General features: G+C 32.1%; 1 protein-coding gene across 2 annotated transcripts; it reads left to right on the plus strand.

Annotated features, from left to right (window-relative positions):
* The first annotated feature begins 282 nt into the window (after positions 1-282).
* LOC107892055 (traB domain-containing protein) lies at positions 283-3,291 on the plus strand. Of its 2 annotated transcripts, none has more exons than XM_016817025.2 (7): positions 283-867; positions 1,222-1,350; positions 1,442-1,530; positions 1,609-1,683; positions 1,850-1,960; positions 2,642-2,737; positions 2,941-3,291. In XM_016817025.2, exons 1-7 carry the CDS (start codon positions 678-680, stop codon positions 3,214-3,216), a joined length of 966 nt encoding a protein of 321 aa, XP_016672514.1. In that variant the 5' UTR covers positions 283-677; the 3' UTR covers positions 3,217-3,291. The 2 variants fall into 2 exon arrangements, with proteins under 2 accessions (XP_016672514.1, XP_040957781.1); XM_041101847.1 differs by having other exon boundaries at positions 293-867; positions 1,235-1,350.
* Positions 3,292-17,387: the final 14,096 nt, after the last annotated feature.

The raw sequence follows: 17,387 nt of genomic DNA on the forward strand, positions 1-17,387 counted from the left end.
ATAAAAATAAAAATTAATTTATTAAAGAGAATATTCGTCATTCGAGTATTATTATTATATGTCTACTCCCAATTAAATGCATGAATATTGTTACAATAATCATTTCATTTCATCCAACCAAATCACTATTATGCTTATTCAATTTTATTACAACTTTATTTCATTATCACAGAATGATTATTCTATTACAGCATATTCCATTCCAGTGAATTAATCGTGCTATTACTGTTTTAAGTAAATATATTATTTTATTTTAAATAAACCTCATGTTAAAGCTCATCCGGAAGTTTAAGAAATGAAGTTCACAAAATGAAAAAGACCGCCAACAAGAAAGGAAATAAAAAAAAAAATTGTGTAGTGGTTAACTGGTAGTTAATCTTCTTATCCAAACCTGGAACACAAACTGGGACTACTTAGTTTTTGAGCTTAAAGTCAGAATCACACTTTTCTGTTTTCATTCATTCAAATTATTTTTCTGCCATCCATGGACGCTCTTCTCAAATCAAGCTTTCCAATATTCTCCGCGAATCCAAAATTCCTATCCACAAAGCATGTCAAACCCCTCAAGGTCTCCATCAAACCGCCACCACCAGACTTCGATTTCAGAGCAGATATTTTAGCAGAATCCACTGCCAAAATCGGACAAACTTATCCTCAGCTAGTGGACTTGGCGGAGAATGGGACGTTGGTGTTGGTTGAGAAGCGGCAGTTCGGCCCTGTTCCTGCCTGGAGGACCGAGTTCGTTGAACCAGAGGCGATATGGCTGTTGGGTACAACTCACATTTCGCCCGAATCAGCATCCGATGTCGAGCGTGTTGTCAGGGCTGTCAGGCCTGACAATGTGGTGGTCGAACTCTGCAGAAGCAGGCGAGTTCTGAATTGTTCTCTATTTTGTAGGGTTTTTGTTTGAATTCGAGTTCTCAATCCGATTTCCTACAAATGTAGAATGTCTAAACTAACAGGAATTGATTGAAATACTTTTTCTTTTATCTTATTCCTCGTTGAATTCATTGACTCATACATGAAAAAGATATATCTATAAACAGGTTAGTTGGATAAACCTGTGTGAATCTTTCCTAGACCATTTGTCATATATTTGAAGGGTTTTCCTCAAATCGAAATTTCTACTTCTAGGAACTTGATGGATTTTGATAGATCACTGAATAAAGAACTAGGATAATATCAATTCTTCATTCCATGTCTTGACTTTCATTACTGCAGAGTTCATTTTCAGAGCTGGGATCATGTACATATCCAGTGGTGTTGAAAATGGGGAACAATTACGATCAAATATGTTTTCTTTGAGTGGGACTGGGTTTTTTGGTGCTGTTGGTCGTAGCATAAACTTGGGTAAGCAGGCTTTAATGTCTTTTGCAGATCTTTGGACGTGCTAGTGAAAGGGCTTACCAATTTCTTCTTTGTTTGCTCACTTAAATGATAGGGGGTCAAACTGCTCTGGCATTGCGTCTACTTTTGGCACTTTTCTCTTCAAAATTATCATCTGATCTCAACCGTCCTTTCGGAGATGAGGTTTTGGACTTCACATAAACTAATCATCAGATTTTCCTCTTTTTCCAAAAATAATTGACATTTTCATTGCTTCGGCAGTTCCGAGCTGCTCGCAAAGCATCTGAGGAAGTTGGTGCACAAATAGTTTTGGGGGATCGCCCGATTGAGATTACGGTATACACATTTTAGTTCCCCCATATGGTCCAGAAATGCTGAGTTGAATAAGCTTTATTTTCGGAAGCTATTGTACCAATTGTTTTTAGGACTGATGAAGGCTAAACTGTATCCTTTTTTATGCATAAAATGAAGGAGTTGTTTAACTCTGTGACGTTTTTGACAGCTTGAGAGGGCTTGGAATTCTCTGAAGTGGAGTGAGAAAGTTATTCTAGTGCTCTCAGTCATTCGAGGGATAACGTCACCATCATCTGATATATCCAAAAATGATCTCTTGGTTTTACCCTTACCTGTTTATATTTTCGCATAGACTTTTCCCGTTGTTTCATTATTGAATTTGGATTTAATTGTCTATGTATGCATATTGTTGCAAAGGGGAAGAAATAATTTGATAATTAGAGGGTTGAGATCTGTCTTCTACTTTTCAATACACAATTCATTATCAACCTATAAATTACGGAAATAGTATTTATGAGTGCTGATAAAAGTTGCATTGGATACTAATGGACAGAAAAGTTACAAAAGAGACTCAGAGCCCGGATGAGAACAATAAGCTGATTAGGATGGAGTAAAATTTATTCAGTAGATGATAGGGTGTGACTGGATATCAACATTTAAGATCAAAGCTATAATTTAGTGTTGTATTGAAAGACTTTGTAATTTAGACTCTAAAAGGTTGTTGGTCCTATTTTCTAAAACAAAGACCGTAAAACTCTGTTATTAAACATAAAGTATAGTTTGAAAGATATTTTATTTTGAGATGATGAATAGGAAACAAGTTCATGTAGTTGTAGGAAACTGCAAAGTGGGTTATAGTTATGGACCATGAGGCATAAGTAATATATGCACTTACAGAAGAGAAGTACGAGAATTCAAAAGAATATATGTGTGTGTGTGTGTGAAGTCTCTCTGAAAGTGAAAATATCCTAAATCTTTTATATACCATATTGCAATGCAGGAACAAAACTACGAAAATGATACCTTTCAGCTTTATGAGCGTTTAAGCTTCTCATATCCGTCACTTCTTCAGCCTCTTGTACATGAGCGAGACACTGTAAGTATTCTTAATTTATACAAGCAAAAAAATCTCTGAAGATGGAATGCCTTAGATCAGTGATTGAAAAACAAAAGGGATAAACATGTATTCATATATGACACCAAAATCACAGCAAACATATAACTCCTAAATTTGCAATTTGCGAAAACCATACTAATATGATTGGTCATTAGTGAATAATTACGGTGCTGCATTTTCAGTATCTTGCGTGGTCTCTTAAACGGAGTAAAGCAGTGAACAAGTGTAAAACAGTGGTGGGGGTGATCGGAAAGGGGCACATGAATGGTGTTATATATGCGTTAGTGTCGGACCAAGGGAACCTACGGTTCAGAGACCTTGCAGGGAAGACTCCATCTGAAGCTGAATCTAATGGCTGGGTTCAACGTCTTCTCAAAAGCTTGGCTAGAGACACTTTGATTGGCATCCTATTATGGGCATTATATGAACAGATTAAATCAGCTGGTATATTATTATAGTATAATGTGATTAAAGAAATCATTGAGAAATAGAATAATATAAAGAAACTAAAGTTCAGCTTTTTACTTTATTTATACCTAGTTATCCCATTCTTTCTCGGCTTAACCTATTCTTTTTTACTTCGATATAGGAAATTATTTTTATTATTTGAGAAGGCTTATTTTCATGTTGTTTATTTTCTAGAATGCTTTTTGTTTCATGTGCGTTGAGTGTAATATGAGGTTTTAACTACTGATTTTTTTGGGATCGAAGAGGGATAAAGAAAGAGAATTTCGTTTAACAAATTTACCTAGGACCTCGACATCTGTAGGTGTCTAATTCCACCTTATTTAGTTCATATTTATTAGCGTTGACTTCGATCATCGACATTGATTGGTGTCAAGTTTAGTATAGCATAATGTCTATTTTTTTTTCTTTGTTTCATATAATATAAAGCTTTAACTATAAGCACTCTTACGGTGCATCTTTGCATCTTTAAGGGAAGAAAAAAATAGTCAAAATGTTAAACTAAACTTGATACCAATGGAAGTCGACACTTGTGCGGAAAGGTAAAAATATTAGGCTAAAGTCAATACCCATTGGAGTTTATACATAAAATGGAACTTGACACCCTTGATTGTCAAGATCTTAGGTAAGATTAGTTAGTTGACATTCTCTTTCCTTATCCCATTTTCGATCTTGAGGAAACTTGAAAAAAAAAAATCTATGCTAAATACGATACCCACTATAAAATCCTTCACACGTCCTAACGATCAGTACAAATAAAAAATATTATGATAACATTTCCAAAACTTTTATAAAAGCAACCCTTTCACATTATAATTTCATTCTTTAAATCAAATTTAACAAAAGAGTTCATCAGATCACTCAGCAACCATACGTACAAGACTTGAGACTGAAGCTGTCTGAACATTTTGGTTTAGAAGAGTTCCCTTCATCTCTTCACAACAATAAATATTCGATAGTTGGAAAGGCCTATCTATTTGTCATCATCGTTTTCATTCGTTAATTGTTTTCAATTCTATTGTATTTCTATTTTGTCATACATTTTCATTTGACAAATACCATACTGGAAACTCATCATCTTATTAGTAAACAAACAACGACATCGTCATTGTTGGATATCAATCCAGAGTTCCATGAAATTTAATCGCTTATGCCTAGACTCCGCCCCCGCCCTCCCCACCCTTTTTCTACTTTCTAGTATAAGAAATAAAATAATTATTGAGCTTATTGACATTACATTTTACAAAACAAGGCTACCAAATTACGTGCATGTACCGAAATGCACAAGCTTAGTCTACTAACAACTACTATACCTCTACTATCCATACAATACGATACGATAACTCATGAAAATTAATGCAACAAACATTTAAAATTGGTCGGAATGTGTCTTACGTAACCTGAAAAATGTTATCCTTTTTCTCTTTTTAGCCACTTTTGAAGAGGAAGCGATAATTCATCATTTGTCTTTTTTAAGCATCCAGTCTTTACCTCAGCATGACTACTGCCTGATATTTAGAAGTACAAAAAAGGTTAAAATTTTTGTAACAACTCAATTTTCATCAGTGTCGAAAAATACGCTTTCAAGACTGAATTTCTTAAATTGAGCAACCAAAAGAAATTTAATAGAGTAGTTACATGATGAATATAGAATCAGAAATTAAAATTATTATGTAATTAATTAAATAGGTTATAAAATATAGTATAGGGACTAAATCATAATGTGGTTAAAATAGAGAGAACTGATTAGGGATCAAGTGTGTCCTTAAAAGAGTATTAAGCCAAGGCATTGTTACCAAATTGACCATAATTAACTTTGAGTTAGTAGGAAGCTTAGATCCCATTCATTGGATTCCATTAACTATAGCCTAATGAATTATAAACCATTAGATTTATTATGGTTAAAGGTTAATTAAACTAAAATATATGATATTGGGTGAGAGAATAAAGAGAGAACATAGCCAATTTATCATTCTCTTTCATCGGAAATACAAAGGGAAAAAAAAATAAAAGCTTGCATGTTTCTTCTTCTTCCTATTGCCGTGCATCATTCTTCAAGGTTGGAGAAAAGATTTCTTATTATTATTATTTTGTTAGATTTGTAGTTTAAGGTGATAGATAGATACACCCCAAACATTAGAATCATTAATTGTTAAGAATTATTAAGGTACGGTTAATTAGTCATGGATGAATGCTTGGGAGGTAGTGAGAATGATGAGAACTTTGGGAAATAACCATGTTTTTAGATAGCTTGAGGTATCTAGATTATAGTATTAAGGTTGGATTTAAATTCGAATGAAAGATTTTTGAGTTATATGAAAATGGGACATTAGAGCATAAAAGGATTAAGTTAATGAAAATACATTCATGATTTGTGTAAATAACTTGTTTTAATAATCGAATTTTTGAGCAAGGCTAAAAATGAGGACGGAACATGGGGGACAAAGGAAAGAAGATAGGTGACGAGTAATGAACTCGGTTCGTGCGTACATAGTTTATTTTCATTACCTAACTTATTGAGTAAATAAGTTAAGAAATTGGTAATGATAATTTAAGGTATGAATATGAATTCATGTTTAATGATTTGATAAGGCATGGCATAATGTTGAAAATATAAAAAAAAATGTACTTGTAATCTTGATACTATATGGGAACTATGCTTGGTATGTTTTTGAAACATGAGTTCATGGAAAGAGAATTGACATGATGTTAAGTATTGTGTGAGATGTATAGTTATGTTTAATGATTTGGAACATGAGTTGAAAGATGCAAAGTATGAGTAAGTGGTTTGATGATGTTATAGTGAAGAATTGATAAAGGAAGTTTCAGCGCAGGGCGTATTATATTTGACTCCCATAATTCCTTAAGGGTATGAGAGTTCTTTAATACCCTAAGGGTTACGTGCTTATCATAGCTCCAATATCTTAAGGGTTGTGAGCATATATTGACGTATTAATTCCAACTCTCGTAATACCATGAGGGTTGAGAACATCACTCTAACATCTTGAGGGTCATGTACACATCATTAGCTCTAACTCTCTAAAGGTTATGAGCGTACATTCTATATATATATATATTAATCCTTGTATTCGTACTTTGAGTCTGCATTCGGATAATAGAGGGTAATATACAAAAATAAAACTTGGTTTATAAATATATGTGACTTGTGTTATATGTATATGTGAAGGAAATGCTAAATCGAATACTTTGAGATTGAAATCCTCAATTGTTATTCTGTTATGAGTGTATATATATACTGAGAACTCGGATAAGGGACACCAGACAGATCATAAGGACATGTAGATATAAATACCTTGAGGATGCATCAGAGCTTGATACGTGTGTAATGAAGTAGTGCATTATCATGATATATTGTAATATTAATGGTTCAATAAGTATATTGACTTATGTCTATGATTTGTATAATAACAAATGGAATTTGATACATGAGGGCCTTTGATAACACAAGTTTAAATACTCTTTTGAGTAACATGTTATAATAATATGATGCTAAGTATACATTCTTGATTAGTACAAGACTTGGTTAATCATATGTCATGATGCTTTTCTAAAATGCTTCTCTACTTAATGCATTTATGGTCGAAATTAAGTTATACTAGCACTACTAAGCATTTAATGCTAAGCATGCATATATGTCTATTTTTGTGCATAGGTATTAAATGATGTTTGAATTTCTTCTGTGTTTGGTAGTGTTGAAAGGCTCATATCTCAACTAAACCAAGTGATTGCAATGTTCATGTTGAATTAGATTAGGAATTGACACGTGCTTAGGTTTTGAATATTATGAAAGTTGTATGAGTAGTTGAATGATACATTAAGATAATGTAAATAATAGTTATGAGTGAATGTGTGTGTTTAAATGTTTATAAGGTGGTTAGTAGGTCTTTAGATGAATGATGAATTAGGTTGCTTTAAGTTTAATGTTGATACAAGCTTGAATTGGGTCGTAGTTTGTTTATGTCTATCATGTTGGAGGTGATTTGATAAGTGTATATGAATGTTTTAAACTTGGCTTTTGAGTCCCTAATGTTCCAGTTTTGGTATCGAGGTGTTAAGGGTCAAAACAAGTGAGTTTTGAGGTGATTTTTGGGTCATGACATAGTTGTATCGATGCTTGTGCCTAGTTATATCGCAACAAGAGTGATGTTAAAAGCTATAGTAGCAGGGAGATGTATCAGTACATCTACCCACTTGTACCAATAAAATAGTGGCAAAACAAGGTCTCTACCCTGTTTTGAGTTGTTTTAACTTTTTGAGACCCATATTTGGTCCCGAAGACCTAGAACTCAATTTCAAAGTTTTATAATTGATTTTATTTATTTTTCACAATTTTGTAAAAAAATTAAAACTTAATTTCTCAATCCAAATAATGAATGATTGATGCTCATGTTGATTCGGCAATGTAATTTTACATCTTGCATTTGAATCCATCGTCCGAGTCAGGTGTGGGGTGTCACAGTCTTTTAACTCCACTTATGAAATTAAAAATACCAATCATGAGAAATTGAGTTAATTACAACATACATCCCCAAACTATAACATTAATTCTAAATCGGTCTCCAAACTTTAAATCATTCTACTTATATCCACAAACTATTGAGGTTATATTAATAAAATCTTTCTATTACTAAAGCTATTAAATTAACCGTTAAATGAGATGTCAAATTTTAGGTAGCTTAGTTTAAAATGAAGAGTTAAAAAAATAATATTGTAGAAAATTAGTTTTGAGGTTTATGAAGCTTCTACAAAATCATTATTGCTCACTCTCTCTCTTTTTTTCTTCTTTATTTTTAGTTTACGTTCTTCTTTTCTTTAAAATTTTTATTTTAAATTATATCACATAAAATTTAACATATATTTATTAGTTAAATTAAGGATTTTAATGATTGAAAAACCTATTGATGTACTTTTGAGAAATTATATGTTGGTATGTATTAATTTGAGTTTAAAAAATAAAACAAATCTTCACCTCAAAAACAATAATAGAAAAGTGGGTTTTTGCACTTAAAAAAAAAAAACTAACGTAATTAAGTTGTGTGAATTTATTTACTTCCTTCCTGCCTTACAGTTCCGAAAGAGTTAGCTGGAAAGAATTTCCATGGCGTTAAACACGTGTGAGATAGTGAGCAAATTTTTTGTTTGGGACGAAACTTAATCGTTAATCACAGTTAATGGTGTCTCCTTAGGCAATAGAGGCCAAATTAAAATGTGGCTTTAATCGTAGAAGACAGGTAAGCTAACAAAGCGGAGACCATCTTTCCCGGCAAGAACAAAGAAGACAGGTCAAAAAGGAATCATAGGATCCTTCTCTTAATAGCTAGCTTAGTTATAAGATAAAATTTAAGAACAGCTTAGTGTTAAAACCTTGTTCTTCTAGTTTAATTTAATATACTTTAATTATATAGCAAAATCAGCCTGAAAATCTTTTAAGTTGATATTGTAGAAAAACATGACTCACCCAACATCTTCTTTCCAACATAGAAATTGATGTATTATAGTTGTTCCAAACTTTTTTTTTTACTTTTATAAAAAAATATATATTTTTGACAGTAATACTTATGTTTATAAATACATATTTTAATATAAAATATAGCATGATGTTTGGAATATCTTTAAACGTTGGTACCACAACAAAGACTGTAGATGTGCTTACTTCAGCTGCCAACACCTTTTTTATTTTAAGTTATAGGGGAGTGCTTGTTAGATGGCTGGAAAGGAAGGAGAGAAGGAAAGAATGGAAAGAGATAAAGGAAATAAATAAATGAAAAAAATTGTGTTTTTTTATCTCAATATTTTAAAACATAAATTATAAAATATATTTAAATAACTTTATTAATTAACTTATTTTGTTTTTAAATAATGGTTTATTGTATCATTTTATACTTGAGTTCAATATTTTTAAATGTTGCATATATATGTGTTATTTTTTTGTTCAATTTGATATATGTATTTGACAAAAAGTTAAATATTTTGGTATGCAAAGGTAATGGTGTTTACTTTTTAGGATTTAATTCGGGTTTTAAGGTTGATTGCTGAAAGTTAATTGCTAATATTATTAGTTAATTATGAATTTTCATCAAACCAGCTCCAAAACTCAAAGAAAGATTACGCCCAAGAAAATGTGCACCTATGAAGTGGGTACGTCTCAAAGTTTTGTTTGAACACTAAGAGTGTCAAATGTATGAGGAAGTTGTAGGGGACTTAATTGTCTTTAAGACCATGCCAAATGTGGGTCTCTACCAAGATATAGTACGCCCGATTTCATGAGTACTATTCAATTGGATCTCATATCGGGTTAGTTGGGAGTTGTTGGGATTTTGCAACAATAGAAGGCGAAGGTAGAGTAAAGAGCAGAGCAGCAAAATGAATGAAAGATTAATTGTACTCTATTATGAACAAACTAAACAAATCATCACAAGTAGCATGGTTAACCATGTCTCAACATGAGCAAATTAGATTGATTTGACCTCCCTATGACTAGTCAACAGTGAGGTTAACCTTCGTCAAATTTTCTTTTACCTACCCTAGATTTGGTAGGGAAATTAGAGGGTTCGAGGGTATATTTATAAAAGGGGACCATTCAGATGGTTTTTCTTTCTGTCTAATGTTTAGGTTCTTCTTTCTAACCTCCACATTCTCTTCTTCTTCTTCGTTAAGATTGAACTAAGATCTTATCTAATAAGTAGATGATTCTGCCTTCTAATAAGTCTTACAGCTTTGCATGATACAACTATAGAAGGGAATAGTGTTACAAGAAGGCCTTGTATGGGGGTTGCATGTAGTTGAAATGTTAGTAAAATGTCTGTAATGGGGATTCTAATAAAATTTTATGATCTTTTAAGTAGTTACTACTATTAGTTGGAATGAACATTTGAAACGAAAGCTTTAGGCCGAGGTTAAGGTAGGTCTCTGGTAAGTCTCTAAACCTGACTCATGTAAGTCATATAATTACACGAATGTCTGCTTCTGATAGATATCTACAAATATGTAAATGAGGTGAACAATATGTGGCATGATATGACGTTGTGTGATATAAGATGTTGCTGGCGTGTCTATAGTCATTGCCTAATACTTTCTTATTATATGGGTTCAGTACCTGACAAATCTGGGTTATGTAAAAGGGTGAAAAAGAGAGCCGTTTGTGTAGCCTCTGGTAGGGCAGGTATATTGCTGACTGAATAGACAGATCATTGTGAAAATGAAGCTTTATTTTTGACGCCTCTGGTAGGGCAGTTTTATTGCAATATGGACTATCAGATCACGACCCAACCTTGTGGGCGAATACATTATGTGTAAGACCATGTGGGTGAAGCCCCATGGCATCATATGATAATACGCCAAGAGGGCCTGAAGGTATAAGACCATGTGGAAGAAACTCCATGGCATCCATTGTGTTGGTCTGTCTGGACAGTAAACACGAAGGCCAGTATGGCAAAGGTGTAGTCTATTCGGATTATAAACTCGAGAATTCTCTAGAAAGCCTTTGTGGTGAATTTTTTGGAAAGCCATTGTGGTGACTTCTCTAGAAAACCTTTGTGAGGAATTATCTTGAAAATTCGTAGAGTGAATTCTGGAATGACCAAGTTGTAAGATGTTAGTGTGCATTGCATGAGATATGAGTATGCTTGTGAGACATTTTCTGATATAATTCTCGACAGAGTAACCAGCTGATGAATCTGCCTTAGTGATCTGCTATGACAGGAACCTTATGTAATGGAATATGGGGTAGAGGAAGTGCCCACCAAACATACAATTTCTAAGGTCATGTATTGAAGATTATCTAGGATTCTATTGCTTGAATTAAAATGTTGTATTCTTCTAAACAAGTATGTATGTTAGGACTGATTTGAAGATACAATGTGACTGGTGTTCTGGTAATCTCTGGGTCCTGTAAAGGAATCCGTCAAGAGTAGCACCTGTCGAGTATCGTTTTGAGAAGCGTATCTAACCATAAAATGCAAAGAAATTGTGTAATGAGATTTAAAGTATGGTGTAAAGTCTGACATCTACCAGTCGAGTGAAATGTGTATAAGATGGATAAGTGTAGAGATTGGAGTATGGTTGTTTGCCAACCAATAATTAGAAAGTATCTACCAAGGTCTAAGAAGGAATACAAAATTCTTGAGTCGAACAATTCTACTACACCGTTTAAAGCTAATAATGAGTGAGGCTCACTAAGTTCCTTTGAACTTACATGCGTCTTTTTGTATGCAGGCCTGTGAATTGAACTAGAGCGCCGAGAAGGACCAAGCCAGGGATCGCCATGGCGGTAAACCTAGGACAATATTATGCATACAGAGAAACATTTATAGAAACATGTGTTTCAAATGAAAAATAGTAATATACTCTACGAATATGTCTATTTTATCAAACAATTTGATGGAAGGTTTTATTTTACCTTTGAATGTTTGTGACAAACTATACATGTATTATTCAAACCAATTGTCTTAGAAAGGATTTTAAATAAAGAAGAGATACACTCAATATGATATTTCATAGATTGAAAATTTTAGTTAAGTAAGTATTGTGACACATTATATTTGGATCCGGTGTTACAACATCTCTATATCAAACACATATAATATAATAGAAACCCTATCACACGCGTATGTTTGTGGAAACCATGAATTTAGAATAAAAATGTGTGTTTAAAAATAACATGCAAAAAATAATAAAACATTTGGTTTGAAACTAATTAATTAAAATGATGGAGATAATATATAAACTGATAGAGATAATGAATTTTGCATGTTCAATTAAAAAAGTATAAAAGAATATTAAAATAAAGTTTTAGTTAAGTGGTAAATTTAAAATTTTACCAATCCAAATGGTGTGAGTTCAAATATCATAATATAATTTTTTTTTTATTTTCATTGGTTCTTGTTAAAATAAAAAGACTAGAGTACCCTCAAATAATATAACTTATTTTAATTACGAAAAGACATTTCCATAATTTCCCTAACTGAGTTGGTGCCTAGTTGACTCGTGATACCAACTCAATCAGGGGCTTAAATAATAATAAGTATAGATATACAACCGATAGAGATAATAAATTGTGCATATTAAAATAAAAATGTATGAAATATATTAAAATGAAGTTTGGTTGAGTGGTAAATTTAAAGTTATACTAATCTAATTAATGTGGGTATGAATCCCATCAAAAAATTAATTTTATTTTTATTGGTTTTAAAAAGATTAAAATATCTTTAAATAATATAAATTATTTTAATTATAGAAAAATATAAAAATATTTTCATAATTTTCTTAATTAAATTAGTGTTCAATTAATTCAGAACATAATTCACTTAAAAACTTATATAATAGTATAAATATATGTGGTAGAAATGCAAGAGGGATTGATAATAAAGGCTTATCACCTCCTTTAAATATTAATACCTATTTCTTTTATTTTCCTTATTTTAGTTTCTAGATTAGATTTTAACTACTATATAGGTAGGGACAAATAAAGGATAAGACTAAGATCTGGAATTTAGTTAATTGAGCGGTTGAAACAAGAACTTTTACTTAGCTATAGCTGTGAATTTTTAGACCGATGAAGGAATTACTCAGACAGTGGTTGTCTTTTATTAAATTTTCTTCAAAAAAAATAAAATTGGAAGGGTTGTCTTTTCTTCTGTATAATTAAACGAAGGACCAAATCAAAGAAAATAAGTAATTAGGATACTAATTGTGAGGATAAGTTATTTAGGATATTCAGCTCCCACAAGAGATCAAAAGTAAAACTAGGGATTAAGTGAATAAATTATGTTAATTCAGAACTTATTTTGATGAGAAAAGAAATTTCTGAATGAATGGGCATTGGCAGTTTGGTCAAGGGATTTATCTTGTGGCCTATCAAAAGTTCAAAATAGATTGGTGTTTGCAATGCTTGCATTTTGCATTTAATAATAACCTTTTTTGGATGGGAATTTAAATCTATAAACATAATTTGAATTATATTATAAAACTAAGAGAAAAAGTAGTGAAAAAAAAGAGAGAGAAGAGTAGATACCAAGAGAAAGATAATTCAACTTTTACTAGGGTGAGCAATTGATAAAATAAAGTGAAATTGTTTTAATATGATTGAGTCAACGAGTCTTATTTTATCATATTATGTTGATTCTTTTTAAATCGAGTCGAGTAAAATAAAATTTGAATTGAGTCAAATCGAATAAATTTGTTCGAATTAAATTAAAAAAACAAAATAAGAGGAAATAAAATTAGTTTGACAAACTTAATTTGATAATTTACTTGTTTAAGACCTCAAATTTATCATCTTGAATTTTAAAAAAAATTAATTTAGCATGTTTATTTATTTTAAAAATTTTTATTTTACTTATATTTTTATAAAATTTTGGAAAAAAATATTTTATAAACATTTTGAATTTTGGAAGATCATTTTTTTGAGCTGGACCAATTTTCACATTTTCAAAATTATTAGGGATCTAAAGGGTATTTACATCAAATTCTTATTTGAGTTATAAAATTCAAATCGACATAACTCACAAAACCCAAATTATTCGAGTTGATTAAAAAAAATCCAATAACTAACAAATCTTGATTCGTTTAATTCAAAATTCGAAAAACAAATTGATTTTACGAATCGAATCAAGTTTTACTCACCCCTAACTTTTATTTAGGACGCAATTAGCTAATACATTCCCTCTTTTTATAAGGCTTCAACCACCATAGGTTACAAATGCATAAAATAGAAAATTAGGGCACCCTGTAAATTCTTTAGGGGTTACAATCGAATAAATTCTTGAGAGTTTTGGGAGTTGTGTAACACCCCAGTTCTGGCGAGTTCAAGGTTGGCGCGTAGTTTTGAAATAGCCTGTTTGGTGAAGTGGTATCCGCCTAATAGTTTCCTTTGGCGTATAGAATGGGCGTATTCCTAATACCGTTTAAGTCAAGGGTGGTTTAAGGATAGATCATTATGTTGGTTGGGATGAGATAACAACCAAGTGGAGAGATGACTATGAAAGGAGTACTTGCAAAAGGTGTAATACGTCATGTTATTGGGGTAATGGTGCTAGTTGCTTTGTAAGTATAGAAATTAGGGCCCCTCTGGTTAGGGTAACTAGATATTGTCCCGAGTGGACTCTTATTTACAATTACATTTACAATTGTAAACCACTATTGAAGATATTTTTGAAAGAGTGTGACATGTGTCAAGTTTTATCAAGGGAACATGGGTTTTATCTATAAATATATTAGTTAAATGAGCTAGAGAGAAAGGCATTTCATCTTTTTCTTTCTTTTGAAAAAGCCGTTGTGGCTTTCTTTGGAAGCCATTTATAGTTTGCTACCCTTAGGCTGGAACTAAAGATCGGATCTATAGTAGAAGATTTCATCATTTCCTGGTAAGTATTTCAGTTATGCATGAGGAATCTCGAAAAGTAGGTCTGTCATCTTTGGTGAACAATAAGATTAAACAAAAATGGGCTTTGCATGGGGTTGTCAATGTTTGAGAAGAAGATGGTAATATGTATGTGAATGAGTTTTGATGATGTTTTTATGTTTTTTGAGCAACTCTCAATATCAAGTCGAGTGTTTGGATCTGGCATTCAAGCTACTGTAATTGAGTCTCCCAAGTGAGTCTTGTATGCATACAATTCATATTAAAATATATTTGTGAACATGACCAAACCACAAATTAAAAATCATGAAAAAGTACAAAAAGAAGGATACATGTATGAGATTGTAAAAATGAAGTTAGGTCATGAATGACGGATATTAAGATATTTATTTAAGTATAATTTGAGAACTAAAGGTAAGAAATTATTTGGCATATTAACGAGTTTGGGTAAGTGAATACCATGATTAAGTTCTCTCTGTGGAGCTTTGGTAAGGCAGTTATTGCTAACCAGACTGGTAAGTCAAAGCATGAACGAAATGAAAGACCATGTGGTTTTGACCCATGAGCAAACTAATGACTGAATTGGCCGATCGCGATACATGATGTGTGCACAAGTCTATGAGGATGAGTCCCATGGTAGCAAAGAAGATGAATTGATATGATATAAATGATTCATGGCATAGCCTTTAACATAAGAATCGAAATGGCAGACCTCGATACATGAACGAATACGTAACACTATGTGGTTTTGACCCATGGCAGTATAATAAATGAGGTTATTAATGGACCATAAGTATATGACCTTGTATGGTATGTCCTATTTGGCTTGAATGGTGAGATCTATCATAAATGTATGATAAGGTTTGTATACTTGTAATTCTGATAAGATATGAATGAGTCAAATAGTTTTGATATAATTATAGCTGAGGTAAAGTGTTATTAGGCTCAAGGTCAAGGGTTATGTAAGATCTATAAATTAATCGAATAAGTTATTGAAAAGAACTGTGTAGTTGCAAGATTATAATTGTATTCGCCAAGATGATCTGAAATGGTAAGATATGTATATATAGTTGTAACTGTGTAAGATCTAAGGCTCTGTCATTTAGAGTTTGTTTATATTATGGTTAATGGTTGAATTAGAGTTATTTGGAATCTGTCAAGACACGATTGTCTGAGATTTAATGATCTCTCCTGAAATAATAAGGAATTTGGAAAAAAAGGTATTCTAAATATACGTATTCTTATCGAATGGATGTGGAATTCAACTGAATGATTTAGGAAATGTCTTGTTAGTATAAATACGCGTGGTATAAAATTAGGGCATGTTTGAGTGTCATTTGGAAGGCATTCAATTTAACAAAAGTGTTCCCCAAATACATATGTCTTCGCCAAAGGTAAAAATTAGCAAATAATTGTTTGAAATAAAAGTATGACTTAAGGCATAAGTTGTTATAAGTGGATTTTGAGGATAGGTACTGTTAAGAAGTTATTATTGTGACCAAAAACTTATGAAAAGTATGAAAGGATTTCTCAATTTATCAGATAAGAAAGGTTTAGTAGGATAAGAGCATGATAACTAGCGTATAAGAGAATGATGAAACTGGGGTGGTATCCACCAAAATTAATGACACAGAATAATGAATGGCGTAACGTAGTTTATTCGAGGTGGTTAAGTTTCCCTTAAGGTATTGTTATGATCTATACTTTAGAAATCATGAAGAGTATATAAGAGATTAAAAAAGAGAGTATGTATGTGATATAAGAAATTAGGTGAGTTCGAATTGCATGATGAATGGCGTATAGGTATGCATTATGTTAAAGTGCATTGACACGACTGTGGCTAGTATGTGAAGCATGATATCTATAGGCCGTATGATTGTGACTTAAAATGTTTGGTATGAATAGTGTCAGTAACTGGGTTGTAGGTCTTTGTCTAATCACCGAGGCAGAAAATGATTGATAAGCCCTCAAGGCGTATTCTAATGAATGATCGTATGATGATTTTTTTATATAGCTATATGGCGTGTTCAGCTTGGCTATTAAATGTGAGCAGTGGAATTAGAATAATTTAAGATATCGATTGAATATATGTTAAGGGCAGAACCAAGTTAAGATAGGACTGAAGGTAATGATCTGAAGAAATATAATGGGGATTTCACTGAGAGTATGTTTTGAGTATATGTTGAAAACTGAACATTCGAAGAGGGACCGTCAATAAGTCGTCACTGTGAAGATTAGACTAGGTTGAACTTAAGCATATAAAAGAAGTTCTGAAGGCTTTGGTATGCAAAGGATACTGATAAATGACCAAATTAATTACGGAATAATTGAAGAGATAGTGGGGTGGTCGAACCCTCATTGAAATTACAAACTGAATAAGGTTGTGTCTGATAACTTGAAGAAGGGTATCTTTCTATAGATAGTGAAAATTAAGAATTAGGTATAAGAAATGGTTCTAAACATTGGTTTAAAAGAATATGGGAAAATAACCATGATCAAGAGGAGTTGAAAGAGATTTCTCAAGAGAAAGATGTCAAGGACACACGACGGTCATTGATTTAGACTACAAACTTGTGTATAGAAGGAATTAATATGCTATGTGATTTATGCAATGCTCACTGTGATAGACTGTTGATGTTGAAAGAAGAGAAGTCAGCACTTTATGGAAACCAATCAAGGTTTAAATGATTAATTCTCACTGTGTTCTTACGAACTTACATGAGTATACTTATTGTTTCAGGTTGTTTGAGACACTGCACTTGGAGGGCCGATACTGAGACTAAG

The sequence above is a fragment of the Gossypium hirsutum genome, chromosome D09, assembly GCF_007990345.1.
Source record: "Gossypium hirsutum isolate 1008001.06 chromosome D09, Gossypium_hirsutum_v2.1, whole genome shotgun sequence".
Taxonomy (NCBI): Eukaryota; Viridiplantae; Streptophyta; class Magnoliopsida; order Malvales; family Malvaceae; genus Gossypium; species Gossypium hirsutum.